Here is a 17,505-nt window from a genome sequence, read left to right on the forward strand (position 1 = left end):
CTGAGGATGATGAAGGAGAAAGTGTGGGAGAAGTAAAAAAGAAGGTGAAGAGCATGGAAGTAGTGAAACATAAATATCTGACAAAATATAAAAATACTTAACATAGTTAATATTTCCGTAACTCAGAACATAATAAAAAAATATTAATTCCTGCTATTCCATTTGACTGGGCTAAACCTCTATGCCTTTATTGTCTCCCCCACCTCCCCCAATACATTCTACATTATTCTTAGTTGTTTTCCTTCATGTAGAAATAACCTACAAGGAAAGAAAGGGTTTATTTTAATTCCGATATTTATGTCCCATTGACTTGCATTGGTTTCCGGTATCGGAATCGGCGATATCCGATACTTTTTCGGTATCGGTCCGATCCAATCCGATCCGATATTTCCCGATATCGGAAGGTATCGCTCAACACTAGCTGCAGTATATTCCTGGCATTATTGGTGGCTATTTTTGCCATCTACTCACCGTGCAATATTGATAATCAGGGTTAGCCTGCATTTAGATTATATTTATTTCTATCATGTATTTGATTTATTGTGATCATGTTTTGGGATCGTTTCTGAAGTAGATAGGTTGTCCAGTAGTGGGTAATTCCACTGTATAAATTTTTTACTTGTGTATTAATGAATTGATGTCTGTGACGTTGTTATGTGTATTGATATGAATAAAACTTATATGTACCGTATATTTTTATACACCATTGATATATTGTTTATATTGGGTGATCACTGCACCTTAACATACCTCTTTTTCTCTTGGTTATTAGCTGTCACACACTAAAAGACGCATTGTTTTGTAAAATCTAGTTTTTGCATTTCCATATTTTGAGAGATAGAATTTTTCCATATTTTGGCAGACAGAGTCATGTGACGGCTTGTTTTTTGCAGGATGAGTTGACGTTTTTATTGGTGCCATTTTCAGGCACGTGACATTTTTTGATCGCGTTCTATTCTGATTTTTGGGAGGCAGAATAAACAAAAACCAACAATTCAGGAATTGTTTTTTTTCTAATTTCTTTATGCTGTTCCGCATGTGGTAAAATTGATAAGGCAGCTTTATTCTTCGGGTCAGTACGCTTACAGCGGTACCACATTTATACAATTTTTCAATGTCTTTTACACAATAAAAGCTATTTTATAGAAAAAAAAATTTTTTGCATCACTTTATTCTGAGAGCTATAACTTTTTTAATTTTCGGCTGATGGAGCTGTATGGCAGCTTATTTTTTGCGGGACAAGATGATGTTTTTAGCGGTACCATTTTTATTTATATGCGTCTTTTTAATCGTGTGTTATTCCATTTTTTGTTTGGCAGTATGATGATAAAGCATTGTTTTTTGCTTCGTTTTTTATTTATTTTTTTACCTTGTTCACTGAAGAGGCTAACTAGTGGGACAGTTTTATAGGTCAGGTCGTTCCGGACGCGGCAATAGAAAATATGTGTACTTTTATTCTTTTTTTGTTTCATAATAATATTTATTGATGGGTGCATTATATTTTTATTTTTGGTGGATTCTTTTTTTTATTTTTTTTAAACATTTTTACAATTTTTTTTTATTTATTTTTTTCATTTTTAAACACTATTTTTTACTTCTATTCTTTGTCCCAGTATGGGACTTTCACTTTTTTTATTCTGATCGCCTGTATAGCATAGGGATGGAGTACCATCCCTGTGCTATACAGGCTGTCAGCTCTGCAGATGCAGAAGATACTTTGGTCATGGACTGCGCATGACCAAAATATCTTCCTGCTGTTTGGTGACCCGGATGTTGTCATGACGACATCGGGTCGTCATGGCAATATCCGGCATGCCGCGGCAGACATCGCTGGACGCCAGCAGGAGAGGTGAGTATCCTGATCACCTCCCCTTGCCCCCGCAATGCTGCGATCGACTTCAATCGCAGAATTGGGGGGGTTAATGTGCCGGGTGTCAGCTGTGACAATCAGCTGACACCCAGCAGCGATCGCGCTCGCACAGCTTGTGTGCGCGCGCGATCGCCATGACGTACTAATACGCATCTGGTTCTAAAGTCCCAGGCCGCAGATACACATTAGTACGTCTTGGGCTTTAAAGGGGTTAAAGAAAATATGCTCTAAATAGAAAACGGGTAACATATATTATTTGTTACTCATTTTGCACCAGACTCCATTTCAGTTATGCTGGGTAGACATGAGCGTATGCAAAATCATCCGTTTTACATCCAGAAAAAAATTATGATATTTTATCCGTAATCTCATATGAATGCAATTGGACTGCTATCAGTGCGTCTGTTTTTTACATCCATATGTTCATTTTGTCCATCCAAATGGCATTCGTTTTTGAGCGAGTCTGAGACAGACTTTGATCCGTATTATCTCATGCTGGGATTTTTTACATGCAAAACATCGGTCACAGAATGTTTTAAACTGGCCAAATATTAACATTTCCTTTCATCTCCTGTTATTACTTACCTTGCTGGGATGCATGCTTCTGCAACTGCTCCTTGTGTTCAAAGCCTACGGCCGACTGAAAAACACAGCATCAAAAATATACCACAAAACAGTTTTATCAGAAAACCAACGATATAATTATCATCCAATACATTACCCAAATAATAATACATCAATAAATAATAATAATATATTATTGCCAGTATAACCTTCAACTCTGTGAGTTACTGTACATTATCTAAGCAGAAGATTAGAAAAATATGGCTACTTTCTTCTTGTCCACAGACTGTGTATAATCCATCTTAGTCCCTTTCACATGAATGGAGCTAAGGACCAAGACCAGACACAAGCCATATGGATATGTGCAGCGCAGTTCCTAGAAGACAACAGCCCAAATGTTTCTAATCTTGTACAACTCTTAGTGCCTTATGAACACCTGGAAGATTTGGTCAATCTTTTGCAACCATTTTTTAAGCCATAAAAAATTAGAACCATAAGGGTATGTACACACTGAAGTTTTTCTTTAGGGCTCGCTCAACTGGCTGTGCAGTGCGAGGAAACAAATCACATGCCATGTGGATCAGTACTGAATCCGATTTTTATGGATATATTACAATTCTGTAACATAGGAATTTCTCTTTATCACATTTTTCAAGCTGTGGTTTTCAGCTCTTTTTGGTGTTTAAAGTATTAAACAAACTGCTTTCTTTTTGATATTCTCTGGTATTTGGCATTGATAAAACTTTATTGATATAGTCACGGGAGGATTACATGAGTTTTTAGTGCGTTTACAGAAGCCAAATGGATCCCATTGAAAATAACAGGGTACGGCACTTTACCGGACAAAATAGCACAGCTTATTTTTTTATTGAACTTTATTGAATTATTGAACATAGCCTCCAACATAAATCTGAACAGTTTTAAAAAACAGATGCATGATATAGACCAAATCAGCAGAGAGTGATAGTTAGGTCACGGCCCCACTATCAGTATTTGATCAGTATTCGGTCAGTATTTTTTCTCAGGAGTGAGAGCCAAAACCAGGTGAGGAACGATCAGAGAAAAGTTTTAATAGAAACAAGTGCACCAATTCTGCATTTATCATCCACTCCTGGTTTTGGCTCCCACTCCTGAGAAAAAATGCAGACCAAATACTGATAGTGGGGCTGTGGCCTAAACCTGATACTACACTGTGTGCAGAATTATTAGGCAAATGAGTATTTTGATCACATGATACTTTTTATACATGTTGTCCTACTCCAAGCTGCATAGGCTTGAGAGCCAACTACCAATTAAGTAAATATGGTGATCTGCATCTCTGTAATGAGGAGGGGTGTTGACTAATGACATCAACACCCTATATAAGGTGTGCTTAATTATTAGGCAACTTCCTTTCCTTTGGCAAAATGGGTCAGAAGAGAGATTTGACGGGCTCTGAAAAGTCCAAAATTGTGAGATGTCTTGCAGAGGGATGCAACAGTCTTGAAATTTCCAAACTTTTGAAGCCTGATCACGGAACAATCAAGCGTTTCATGGCAAAGAGCCAACCGGGTCGCAAGAAGCGTGTTGGCCAAAAAAGGCGCAAAATAACTGCCCATGAATTGAGGAAAATCAAGCGTGGAGCTGCCAAGATGCCATTCGCCACCAGTTTTGCCATATTTCAGAGCTGCAACGTTACTGGAGTATCAAAAAGCACAAGGTGGGCGATACTCAGGGACATGGCCAAGGTAAGGAAGGCTGAAAAACGACCACCTTTGAACAAGAAACATGATAAAACATCAAGAATGGGCCAAGAAATATCTTAAGACTTATTTTTCAAAGGTTTTATGGACTGATGAAATGAGAGTGACTCTTGATGGGCCAGAGGCTGGATCAGTAAAGGGCAGAGAGCTTCACTCCGACTCAGACGCCAGCAAGGTGGAGGTGGGGTACTGGTATGGGCTGGTATCATCAAAGATGAACTTGTGGGACCTTTTTGGGTTGAGGATCGAGTGAAGCTCAACTCCCAGACCTACTGCCAGTTTCTGGAAGACAACTTCTTCAAGCAGTGGTACAGGAAGAAGTCGGTATCGTTCAGGAAAAACAGGATTTTCATGCAGGACAATGCTCCATCACATTCATCCAACTACTCCACAGCGTGGCTGGCCAGTAAAGGTCTAAAAGAAGAAAAAGTAATGACATGGCCCCCTTGTTCACCTGATCTAAACCCCACAGAGAACCTGTGGTCCATCATAAAATGTGAGATCTGCAGGGAGGGAAAGCAGTACACCTCTCGGAACAGCGTCTGGGAGGCTGTGGTGGCTGCTGCACACAATGTTGATCGAAAACACATCAAGCAACTGACAGAATCTATGGATGGAAGGCTATTGAGTGTCATCATAAAGAAAGGTGGCTATATTGATCACAAATTTTTTGGGTTTTTGTTTTTGCATGTCAGAAATGTTTATTTCTAAATTTTGTGCACTGATATTGGTTTACCTGGTGAAAATAAACAGGTGAGATGGAATTATATTTGGTTTTTATTAAGTTGCCTAATAATTCTGCACAGTAATAGTAACTTGCAAAAGCAGATATCCTCCTAAGATAGACAAATCGAAAAAAAGCCCACTCCAACTTCCAAAAATATTAAGCTTGGATATTTATGAGTCTTTTGGGTTGATTGAGAACATAGTTGTTGATCAATAATAAAAATAATCCTCTAAAATACAACTTGCCTAATAATTCTGCACACAGTGTAGATGACAATGTAAGGTTTCCATATGGGCAAATGTTTTTGATTCCTAAAATGTGATCTGATCAAAGACTAAAGCTGAATAACTGCTGCACAACATTTACTTTACTTATCCTATCCCTGCTACTTCATAACACTAATCATTTCTTATCCCCCAGCTGTCCTCCCTCTATAAGTAATTAATAAAAGGTCTTGTCCACCCTATGTGTAAATAATTTTTACTGTGTCATGGTATTACCTTGTCCACACGGTCAGACTGAACCCCAAAACGTCCTCCAAAACCTTTGGAATGATCTGTATGGAGTAAAATGAAGTATGAACTTATGGTAAAAGTAACTACCAGCTGGAGGGGAAATAGGGTTGTGGAATTCCAACAGCAAACAAGTAATGTATCTAAGGAGTGTTATCGCATTCTTTATCTGCTCCTCAAACTAAGGTAAATTGATACTTTAAGGAAAGACCTTGTAAATGAATTACAGTGACACTGATTATAATTGTCTGTGGACCAATGACTCACTCTATTTTTCAATATATTTTTATTTTTTTTAATTCTTAAGTACAGTGTATTTAAAAAATATTACAGATGTTTTCTTGTATTCCAAGTGAAGCAAAATCCAAATTATTGCACCTACAATGCACATTAACCCAAGTAAATACTTAAAATATCAAAAGGAGCTGTCCAAACTTTTCTCCACTCATGGTTATTGGTTGGGTGAAGCCATTTATTTTCAAACTACTGTGTTTTCTCTTTTTAAATCTTAATGACAACCAAAAACATCTAAATGATCCTGATCAAAAGTTCACATACCCTGGTGATTTTGGCCTGATAACATGCACAGAATTTGACACAAATGGGTTTGAATGGCTACTAAATGTAACATCCTCACCTGTGATCTGTTTGCTTGTAATTAGTGTTGAGCCACCCCCGTAGTGTTCGAGTTCGGTTCGGTTCGTCGAACACCCGTGTGTTCGCCGAACTGTTCGTCGAACTGTTCGTTGAACACCTTCGAACACCGTTAAAACCAATGGCAGGCAAACAAAAACACATAGAAACACATAGAAAACACCTTCAAAGGTGTCCAAAAGCTGACAAACTGCTCAGAAGACACAACTAACACATGGAAAAGTGACAAGTACATATAGTCATGCGAAAAGAAAAGAGGTGGAGGAGTAAAAGGAGGGGGAGACACTGATATAGGCATGTCATGCCCTTCTAAAATCCAAAAAGTGAGAAGCCGAGACGGCCAGTCCGCTCCTGCCCGTGCCACCTCCGTGTCGCCGGGTTTGTGCCAGAGCCGCGGTGAACCCTGACGGCCAGCCCCCCTCTCCCAATACTGGTGCCTGTCCGCTGGTGGGTCGAGAGAGCCCCCCTGTGGTGGAGGCAGCTCTAAGCTTTTTAATTTAAATTGTCCCTCTAATTTGAATGAATACACTTTAAATCCATTTACAAGGATCTATTGGAGGGCAAGTCTCATGCCAGCAGCCGCGTAATTCCAGTTCCAGTAGCGTCCACTAAAGCTGCTGCAGTTAAAAAGCTTTTATAAGGATCGAGCTCGGCTGTCCACCGCAAGGCATCCTAGTGCCAGTCCCAGCCCCTATGCCTTGGGGTGCCTCCTGATGCTCTTCACTGAGTATCCCGTGGTCCCGAAGCATTTCCTTTGAAAAAATTAAGTGTCCAAACTACAGGTGGTGTAGCTTGCTTAACAGCCGGGATAATCCGCTGACTAGCAGACACTGCTACTAGGCACAAAGTATTTCCTGGGCTAGATGCAGTTAAAAATTTGTAAGTAGATACTCTCGTTGGATGCTGAGAAAGCATTCCATAGAGTCTCCTGGCACGCCATATATGATTCTCTTAAAAAGCTTGGGGTAGGGGTCTAGGGGACCCTTTTATAGCCAAAATCACGGCCCTGTATCACAATACGTCACCTAGGCTGAAGATAAATGGAACTGTAGCACCGAGGGCTCGGTTGCTACAGACGTATTGCACCTCACCCAGAGGTGTGATATCTCACTCTCAGATAAGGATGGAGTGTGGATCAGGACCCGACACCTGCATGCATTACACCACATTGCCATGGGGCAGGGCGACCAATATGCCCCTGAGATGGGCACGACAGTCCCTGTCCCTGGCTGGAGTGGGGGGAGGGAACACTGAGGAAGGGGAACCCTGCAGTGCAGGAGCAGGGAGGAAGCAGTTCCTGGGTGCATTGAGAAGGGAGTATAAAAGGTGGGCACCATCTTAGTTCAGTGCAGAGAAGTCTGAGCAGAAGTGGCAGGGAGCAGGGGCTCTGCATGAGCTCTGCTCCGGAGGCGGGCCTAGTAACAGAGGCCCAGGCCTGCAAGAGGGAGAAGGAAGGAAGAGGAGCGGAGAAGGCTCCAGGAACGAGGAATGAAGGGATTCCAGGGGTGCGGACGGGCGAGTCGCCACCGCACGCCCGAATCCACCTGCGTGGAGGGGTCAGGCCAAAGGGGGAGACCGGTCCCCGAACTAGTGGAGGCAGGAAACGACCCTCAGCTAGAAACCGGAGGCTCTGACATTTTATGTGGCGCAGCCCCTTGCTCCACCCGCTAGGAAGGCACCACATAGGGTCAGGGAAACTGGCGCCAAGTTTACCAAGAGGAGGCCCGAGGCAGCCGGACAGAAGTGTTGGTAAGAAAGGCCAGACAAAGGACACACAAAGGGGGTCCTGTGAAGCGCTCCAAAGTTATCTGGGAGTTGTCTGAGCCCCTCACCTGGTGAGCACAGTACGACGTGGGCAGCCGTTACCTGCAGACGTGGTCTGGATAATAAGAACTGTGAGTAAAGGCCCTGAACTGCATCACTGACTCAGTGTCGTTACTGCTGCTGCCCTGCACCATCACCCCCATCCTCCGCATACACTGCCCTGAGGCTATACTCCTCCTGTGGCGAGTTATGCTACGCTGTGCTGCACCCACAACACCAGCCTTAGCGGTCTGCCCTGTAGCGGCGGCTCACTCTGACCGCAATCCACGGGTGGCGTAGTCGGACATTTAAACATCAAAACCACATAAATAGTTCTGCCACTGGTTTGACCGCCCTGAGCCACGGAACCGGATCGCCGCCACGAAGACTACAACCACCAGCATCCACCAAAAAGGGTCCGGCTCCGGGTGTCCCAAGGCCCAGGGGGTGCGTCAGAACATTTTCATCACCTTTCACAATCACCAATGGGACAAGGCAGGGATGTCCTCTGTCCCCTCTCTTATACATCCTAGTGACGGAGCACCTGCTCTCATCAATTCGCCATAACCCTAATTAATATTAGGTGGATTGAGGTGGGAGGCACCGAGTACAAGTGCTCTCTATTTGCTGATGATGTCCTAGTATATATCACTCAATCACATATATCCATCCCTGCTGTTATGGCTGAAATAGATCACTTTGTTACATGGTAAAATTTTAAAATCAATGCAGCGAAGTCTGAGGCCCTCGATGTCTCCCTCCCTAAATCCATATAGGATTCCATCCAGTCCAACTTTCCCTTTGCCTGGCCCTCACAGGGTATCAAATACTTAGGAATTCATATTCATAGAGACCTCTCCCATCTATGTTATCTTAATTTTGGGCCCTTTATTGAACAATTCCATACAGACCACGGTTGGCAAGTTAGAACTGTAAGATTCACTACGTGAACCACTGGTGTTTTGTGGAAAAGCACATGTACACCGCGTTCCAAATTATTATGCAAAAAGTGTTTAGGAGTGATAAGGGAAGAATTTGTTTGTTTGTCAGTTAAACTCATTGATGGTGATGTGTGTCAGGGCTCTTTATATCACTGTAAGCAATTGCAGACACCTGTGCTAATTAGTTTGGCAGGTGTGTCCAATGAAAGGCAAGACTACTTAAGAAGGCTCTCTCACATTATTAAGCAGCCTACATTTTCTGCCAAAATGGGAAAGAAAAAGGATGTGTCGGCTGCTGAGAAGCAACAAATTGTGGAGTGTTTAGGTCAAGGCATGACTACAATCAACATTGTGCGATGATCAGGATGAAGTGTCTTGGCAATCAAGAAGTATGTAGCTGATTCACAGTACACACGTGTGCGTGCTGATAAGGGCAAATTGAGGACTCTTTCCTACAGGCAATTACGTCAGGTTGAAAGAGCAGCGGCAAAAAAGCCTTGTCATAGCAGCAGACAAGTTTTTGAAGCTGCTTGTGCCTCCAACGTCCCCCGAACAACAAGATGCAGGGTCCTTCAGAGGTTTGCAGCTGTGCATATGCCATCCTGTCGACCTCCTCTATCCACTTCACACAAGCAGAAACGGCTCCAGTGGGCCAAACATTACATGAAGACTGATTTCAAAACTGTTTTGTTCACGGATGAGTGCCGTGCAGCGCTCGATGGTCCAGATGAATGGAGTGGAGGATGGCTGGTTGATGGACACCCCACGCAAACACGGCTACAGCGCCAACAAGGAGGAGGTGGAGTAATGTTTTGGGCTGGAATCATGGGGAGAGAGATTGTCGGCCCCTTTAGGATCCCTGAAGGCGCTAAAGATGAACTCCATAATGTATGTGGATTTTCTCAAACAGCACTTCCTGCCATGGTTCAAGAAGAAGAACCGTGTATTTCACAGCAAGATCATTTTTCTGCATGATAATGCACCATCTCATGCTGCACATAAAACATCTGCATCTCTGGCTGATATGGGCATAAAAGGGGACAAACTTATGGTGTGACCCCCATGCTCCCCTGACCTCTACCCCATTCAGAACCTTTGGAGCATCATTAAAAGGAGTGTCTATGATGGCGGGAGGCAGTTCACATCTAAGCAACAGCTCTGGGAGGGTATTCTGTCCTCATGCAAAACAATTGAAGCAGAAACCATCCAAAACCTGACAAATTCAATGGACGAGAGAGTTCAGAAGCTCCTTTCGAACAAGGGGTCCTATGTGAAAATGTAACATCACCTAGAATAAAGTTTTGAGTTGAAAACTGTTTGATTTCAGTTTCTAACAACCTGCTAATGCTTATAATTTCAAAAATGACCATTTTTTTGGTCTTTATTAAAATGAAAAGGTTGATCGAAAAGTTTGGGGGATCTAAGAGTGTGGCAACCCAGTAGTCATGATTACTTCGAATTCTGACAATATGAGGGTCATGCTGCAGGTAGTGCAGCAAGAAGGCACTTATGTGTCTTGCGCATCTCGGAGCCCCAAAATTATTTTCCGGGCTAGATGCAGCTAAAAATTATTTTTAATTTTAAATCTGGTGAAGCTTATTATAGATGGCCTAATAGGATCAGTGCTGCACACTGCTACAAAGCCCAAATTATTTTCCAGTCAAGATACAGATAAACATGATTAGTAATTTGAAAGCTTAAAACGGTTGGTAGGGTGATTTTAACCAATCATCAAGCTTTTACTCTCCCCAGGATGACACAGGGGTAGAAAAGTCGTTTCGGATCCATGATTTGTTCATCTTTATGAACGTGAGTCTGTCTACATTATCAGTGGAGAGCCGCGTGCGCTTATCTGTCAGCACACCACCAGCAGCGCTGAACACACGTTCAGACAGAACGCTGGCTGCGGGGCATGACAAGATCTCCAAGGCGTAAGTGGCTAGCTCCGGCCATTTATCCAGATTGGAAGCCCAAAAAGAGCAAGGGTCCAGTGACACAGTTGTGGCTTCAATGTTTACTTGGAGATACTCCTGTACCATCGTCTCTAGGCGTTGACTATGTGTCAGACTTCTTGTCTCCTGTGGCCTTGCAAAGGATGGGCTAAAAAAGTGGTGAAATGATTCCGCAAAATTGATGTTACCAGCAGATACTGTGGTTCTGTTACGGTTTGAGTGCTGAACACTTGACGGTCCCACGGTTGGCAAGTTGGAACTGTGAGATTCACTACGTGCACCACTGGTATTTTGTGGAAAAGCACATGTAAGATTCTGCAACAGTCTCTGCTGATACTCCTGCATGCGTGCATCCCTTTCTATGGCAGGAATAATTTCTGCAAATTTACTTTTGTACCGGGGATCTAACAGTGTGGCAACCCAGTAGTCAGGATTATTTCTAATTCTCACAATTCGAGGGTCATGTTGCAGGTAGTGCAGCAAGAAGGCACTCATGTGTGTTGCGCATCCAGGCGCACCAAGTCCCTGTTGTGTTGGTGGCGAGGTAACAATCATGCTTCCTTCCTCTGTCCTCTCCCCCCAACCTCGCACAACAGAAATGTGATCAAGGTCTCCCTCATCTGATGAGTCTTCCATCAGTTCGTCCTCCACTTCTTCCTGGGCTCCTGCACCTTCCTCACTAGTTTGGCTGCTACCATGCGCCCTGGTAAAATCATCTCCCCCACCCTCACATGCCTGCCGCCTTGGTGCTGCCGACCGTCTGGACCTTGCAGATGTTAGCCCTTCCGCATACAACTCCTCCTCCTCTACTTCCTCCACCTCCTCTTGTGCCACCACCTGACTCCGAATTCTGTTTAACATGTGCTCCAGCATGTAAATCACCGGAATAGTCATGCTGATAATGGCATCGTCAGCACTAAACATCTTCGTCGCCATTTCAAAACTGTGCAGAAGGGTGCATAGGTCCCTGATCTGAGACCACTCCTCCAGCGTGATTTGCCCCACCTCTGAATCTCGTTGGCCCAGGCTATACGTCAGAACGTATTGCACCAGGGCTTGTCGGTGCTGCCACAGTCGCTGCAACATGTGCAGAGTTGAATTCCACCGGGTAGGCACATCGCATTTTAGCCGGTGAAGTGGCAGGCCCAACGACTTCTGTAGAGATGTAAGTCGCTGAGCTGCGGGATGCGAACGGCGGAAGTGAGCACACAGCGACCGTGCCCTCTGCAGAAGGCCATCTAGTCTGGGATAGTGGGCTAAAAATTGCTGGACAACCAGGTTCAACACGTGAGCCATACAAGGCACGTGTGTGACATTGCCCCGGCGAAGGGCCGCACCCAGGTTTGCAGCATTGTCGCACACGGCCTTCCCTGGTTTCAGGTCCAGTGGAGACAACCATTCATGAAATTGGTTCTCCAGAGCTGACCACAACTCCTCAGCTGTGTGACTCACATTTCCCAGACATTTCAATGTAAAAACCGCCTGATGACGTTGAGCCCTACTGCCAGCATAGTAAGGAGGTGTGCAGGATCCCTTCTGCGCAGTTAGAAAGCTTGTGGCATGACCAGACAGGCTTTGGGTGCAGGTGGAAGACCGAGAGGAGGTTGAGGAGGCAGAAGCAGTGGAGGAACTTTGACATAAAGAGGATTGACGCACAACTCGTGGGGACGGCAAGACTTGGACAGCAGCCCCTTGTCCTGCTGTCACCATAGTTACCCAGTGCCCAGTCAGCGACATGTAACGCCCCTGTCCATGCCTACTCGTCCAAGTGTCTGTGGTGAAATGCACCCTGTCACACACAGAGTTTCTCAAAGAAGCGGTGATGTTGTGTGCGACATGCTGGTGGAGCGCAGGCACACCTTTCTTTGAGAAGTAGTGCCGACTGGGCATCTGGTACTGGGGCACTGCGACGGACATAAGGACTCGAAAATCCTCTGTGTCCACCAGGCGGAAAGGCAGCATTTCTGTAGCCAAGAGCTTGCAGATGGTGAAATTCAACCTCTTAGCTTTCTCATGGCTAGGAGGAAATGGTCTTTTACTTGTCCACATCTGAGGGACCGAGGGCTGGCTATTGTGCTTAGACGGGGTTGATAAGGGTGTCCCCGGCAAACTGCCGGTCTGTGAGGAAGATGCAGGCGGACATGTTAGGTTGCCTTGATCCAAAGGTGGTGCTATCGATGTCGGACAGCGCTCAAGACCAGCTGGTGTTACCACCTCCAAAGAAAATGATGACCTGCCAATCACGCTGGCTGTTGCGGGTAAAGAGGTGGCAGGTCTGCGCCCCAAAACAGGTGTGACTGCTGTCCCCCCAGTCACAGAGGATGAAGAGGCCGCGGATGCACAAGATATGGCAGACGGTGGTTGGCCCGGCCGGCTAGGCCGCATTGTAGCACACTGAGCTTCCCACTGCAACTTATGCTTCATGTCCATGTGCCGGTTCATGCATGAAGTACTCAAACTATGTATTTTTTGGCCTCTACTTAGCTTTTGCTGACAAATGTTACAGATAACACGAGTTGGGTCATCTTTATCGATCTGAAAAAATGCCCAGGCTATGCAAGGCTTAGCACCCATGCGACCTGAAGAGCCACCACGACTTGTGGTGAGAGGCAGAGTTGTGTTTGAGGATGCAGTTGTTGACGTGCTTCCAGTACTACGTCTCTGTCCAGGAAGGCGCAACCTGACCTCGTCGTCACTAGCATCTTCCTCCACCTCCTCTGCTGACCTCATCTCTTGGCTGACTGTGGGTTGACAGTAAGTGGGATCTCCGACCTCATCATCATCACCCTGTGCGTTATCACACCCGTCGTCCTCAGAGCCAACCTGTTCCTGCCCTGACAAAAAACTAAAGTTGTCGCTCCAATCAGGTATTTGAGTCTTATCATCGTCTTCCTCATTGTCTCCACCAACAGGAGTTACAGTTTGGGAATGAGGGTCTACATTATGGTCAGAACCTTCTGCGTCTGGTCCTGGATCCGACTCATAAAGATTCTGGGCATCAGTGCAGATCATTTCCTCGTCTGGATTCACAGAAGCGCTGGAGTCGACCTCTGATTCCCAGGCTATAGTATGAGTAAACAGCTCTGCAGACTCAACCATCTGTTCTACCTCATACTCAGACGGGCAGCTGGAGATTTGGGAGCTGTGAGGAAGCAAGTGCGATTTGGGTGACACCTTTGAGGACTGGAGTATTTGTGATGTTGAAGTTGATGTGGAGGAGAGCCCACTTAAAGGAGCACTTGATATCCGTTGAAGCACCTGCTGTTTTTGTGCCTCATCTGGAATTTGTAGCGATTGGCGTGGCCGTAAGAAAGGGATCTTATCACATTGTCCGGTAAAAGAAGTAGACATTTTAGTTTGGCTGGAAGATCGTCTTTCTTCTGCACCTACCCCACGGACACAACCTTTTTTCCCCTTCCCAACACGCCTATTCCCCTTTCCACCAGCAGCAGGCCTTTTTCCACTCATTTTGGTGGTTAACTAATTCACAACTCTGGAGTTGTTTGCACAAAAAAACAATGGATGGTAACCGAGCAGAGCTGAGTGGCCAAACTGTGGTATTAGGCCAAAACTATTGGCTGGGTTAGATGCAGAAAAAAAATATTTTTAATTTGCAACCTGATGGAGGTCAGTATAGATGGACTAATAGACCAAGTCCCACACACCGCTAGAAGCCCAAATATTTTTTCAGAGCTAGATGCAGAAAATTTTTTTATTCAATTTGCAACCTGATGGAGGTCAGTATAGATGGACTAATAGACCAAGTCCCACACACTGCTAGAAGCCCAAATATTTTTTCAGAGCTAGATGCAGAAAAAAATTATTTTTAATTTGCAACCTGATGGAGGTCAGTATAGATGGACTAATAGACCAAGTCCCACACACCGCTAGAAGCCCAAATATTTTTTCAGAGCTAGATGCAGAAAAAAATTATATTCAATTTGCAACCTGCTGGAGGTCAGTATAGAAGGACTAATAGAACAAGTCCCACACACTGCTAGAAGCCCAAATATTTTTTCAGAGCTAAATGAAGAAAAAAATTATTTTTAATTTGCAACCTGATGGAGGTCAGTATAGATGGACTAATAGACCAAGTCCCACACACTGCTAGAAGCCCAAATATTTTTTCAGAGCTAGATGCAGAAAAAAAATATTTTTAATTTGCAACCTGATGGAGGTCAGTATAGATGGACTAATAGAACAAGTCCCACACGCTGCTAGAAGCCCAAATATTTTTTCAGAGATAAATGAAGAAAAAAATTATTTTTAATTTGCAACCTGATGGAGGTCAGTATAGATGGACTAATAGACCAAGTCCCACACACTGCTAGAAGCCCAAATATTTTTTCAGAGCTAGATGCAGAAAAAAATTATTTTTAATTTGCAACCTGATGGAGGTCAGTATAGATGGACTAATAGACCAAGTCCCACACACCGCTAGAAGCCCAAATATTTTTTCAGAGCTAGATGCAGAAAAAAATTATATTCAATTTGCAACCTGCTGGAGGTCAGTATAGAAGGACTAATAGAACAAGTCCCACACACTGCTAGAAGCCCAAATATTTTTTCAGAGCTAAATGAAGAAAAAAATTATTTTTAATTTGCAACCTGATGGAGGTCAGTATAGATGGACTAATAGACCAAGTCCCACACACTGCTAGAAGCCCAAATATTTTTTCAGAGCTAGATGCAGAAAAAAATTATTTTTAATTTGCAACCTGATGGAGGTCAGTATAGATGGACTAATAGACCAAGTCCCACACACCGCTAGAAGCCCAAATATTTTTTCAGAGCTAGATGCAGAAATTTTTTTTATTCAATTTGCAACCTGATGGAGGTCAGTATAGATGGACTAATAGACCAAGTCCCACACACTGCTAGAAGCCCAAATATTTTTTCAGAGCTAGATGCAGAAAAAAATTATTTTTAATTTGCAACCTGATGGAGGTCAGTATAGATGGACTAATAGACCAAGTCCCACACACTGCTAGAAGCCCAAATATTTTTTCAGAGCTAGATGCAGAAAAAAATTATTTTTAATTTGCAACCTGATGGAGGTCAGTATAGATGGACTAATAGAACAAGTCCCACACGCTGCTAGAAGCCCAAATATTTTTTCAGAGATAAATGAAGAAAAAAATTATTTTTAATTTGCAACCTGATGGAGGTCAGTATAGATGGACTAATAGACCAAGTCCCACACACTGCTAGAAGCCCAAATATTTTTTCAGAGCTAGATGCAGAAAAAAATTATTTTTAATTTGCAACCTGATGGAGGTCAGTATAGATGGACTAATAGACCAAGTCCCACACACCGCTAGAAGCCCAAATATTTTTTCAGAGCTAGATGCAGAAAAAAATTATATTCAATTTGCAACCTGCTGGAGGTCAGTATAGAAGGACTAATAGAACAAGTCCCACACACTGCTAGAAGCCCAAATATTTTTTCAGAGCTAAATGAAGAAAAAAATTATTTTTAATTTGCAACCTGATGGAGGTCAGTATAGATGGACTAATAGACCAAGTCCCACACACTGCTAGAAGCCCAAATATTTTTTCAGAGCTAGATGCAGAAAAAAATTATATTCAGTTTGCAACCTGATGGAGGTCAGTATAGATGGACTAATAGAATGATGCTATGCCCAAAAGATTTTACTTCACTAGGTGCAGTAAAAAAATTGGTATTCTATACACAGGTGGTATATCTTGCAACACAGATAGGCTACTCCACTGACTAACACACTCTGCAATAGGCCAAAAAGGATTAGCTTTGCTAGATTCAGCCAAATGCTGTGAAAAAACTTGCACAGCACTGGCACAGACCTGCCTGGCAAAAACTGATAGGAACTGATGTAACCTAGTCCTGAAAAGGACTCCAATTACAATTAGTCTTTACTCCCACAATCTATCTATTTAAGAGCACAGACCTGCTTGATAAAAGTCGTAGGAAATGCTGTAACCTAGTCCTTAAAAGGACTGCAATCACAACTATTCCCTACTCCCAAGCTATCTGTATATTTGTGCGAAAATTGGCTTGAAATTAACAAGGTATAGCGCACACAGCAACAGCGGTGCCGTCTAACACGCAGCTGCAGCAGTGAGAAAATGGTGGCGACGGGGAAAATGGCTTGGTCTTATAGGGCAAGGACATGTGACATACACTGCCAATCACACATGCCCTTGCTTGTGTGAAAAAAAGCACTTCGCTCCGTGTGTGCGCTGCTGATAGGCTGACAGATTGCACCTCCCCACTGCAAATGCGGGAAAGAGAAAAAAAAATGGAGATCTTCATTGTTCCTGCAGAGATCCATCCCCTGCCCCTCCCCCCGCCCCGCTGTACACTCAAACTGCGTATTAACATTAATTTTCATCATTACTGAGAAAAAATCCAGTTATGATTTTGGTGCACGAACAGTTATCGAACATAACCTCGAACAGCCGAATTTTTCTCAAATTGTTCGTGTTCGCCGACCGGCTCGAACACCGCCCAAAACAGCTCGAATTTGAGATTGGCGAACAGTTCGAGTAGAACAACGCTCATCTCTAGTTCCAACATGACAACGATCCAAAACACAAGGCTAAGTTGACCTGTCATTGGAAACAGCAGAACAAAGTGAAGGATCTGGAGTGGCCATCTCAGTCTCCTGACCTCAATATAATTTGAGCCACTCTGGGGAGATTTCAAGCACACAGTTCATGCTAGACAGCCCAGGAATTTACAGGAACTGGAGGCTTTTTGC

The 17,505-nt window shown here is 43.6% G+C and overlaps 1 protein-coding gene across 3 annotated transcripts in view; it reads right to left on the minus strand.

Annotated features, from left to right (window-relative positions):
- LOC141166185 (src substrate cortactin-like) overlaps positions 1 to 17,505 on the minus strand; it is a 133,789-nt gene that overhangs the window by 52,923 nt on the left and 63,361 nt on the right. For all 3 annotated transcript variants that reach the window (XM_073652634.1, XM_073652636.1, XM_073652635.1), the window contains 2 exons: positions 5,404 to 5,459; positions 2,456 to 2,510 (listed from right to left, as the gene is read on the minus strand). In XM_073652634.1, coding sequence (XP_073508735.1) covers positions 2,456 to 2,510; positions 5,404 to 5,459 — 111 coding nt within the window. The remainder of the gene's footprint in view (positions 1 to 2,455; positions 2,511 to 5,403; positions 5,460 to 17,505) is intronic.

The sequence above is a fragment of the Phyllobates terribilis genome, unplaced genomic scaffold, assembly GCF_046119375.1.
Source record: "Phyllobates terribilis strain yellow unplaced genomic scaffold, ASM4611937v1 Scaffold_11__3_contigs__length_659146591, whole genome shotgun sequence".
Classification (NCBI taxonomy): Eukaryota; Metazoa; Chordata; class Amphibia; order Anura; family Dendrobatidae; genus Phyllobates; species Phyllobates terribilis.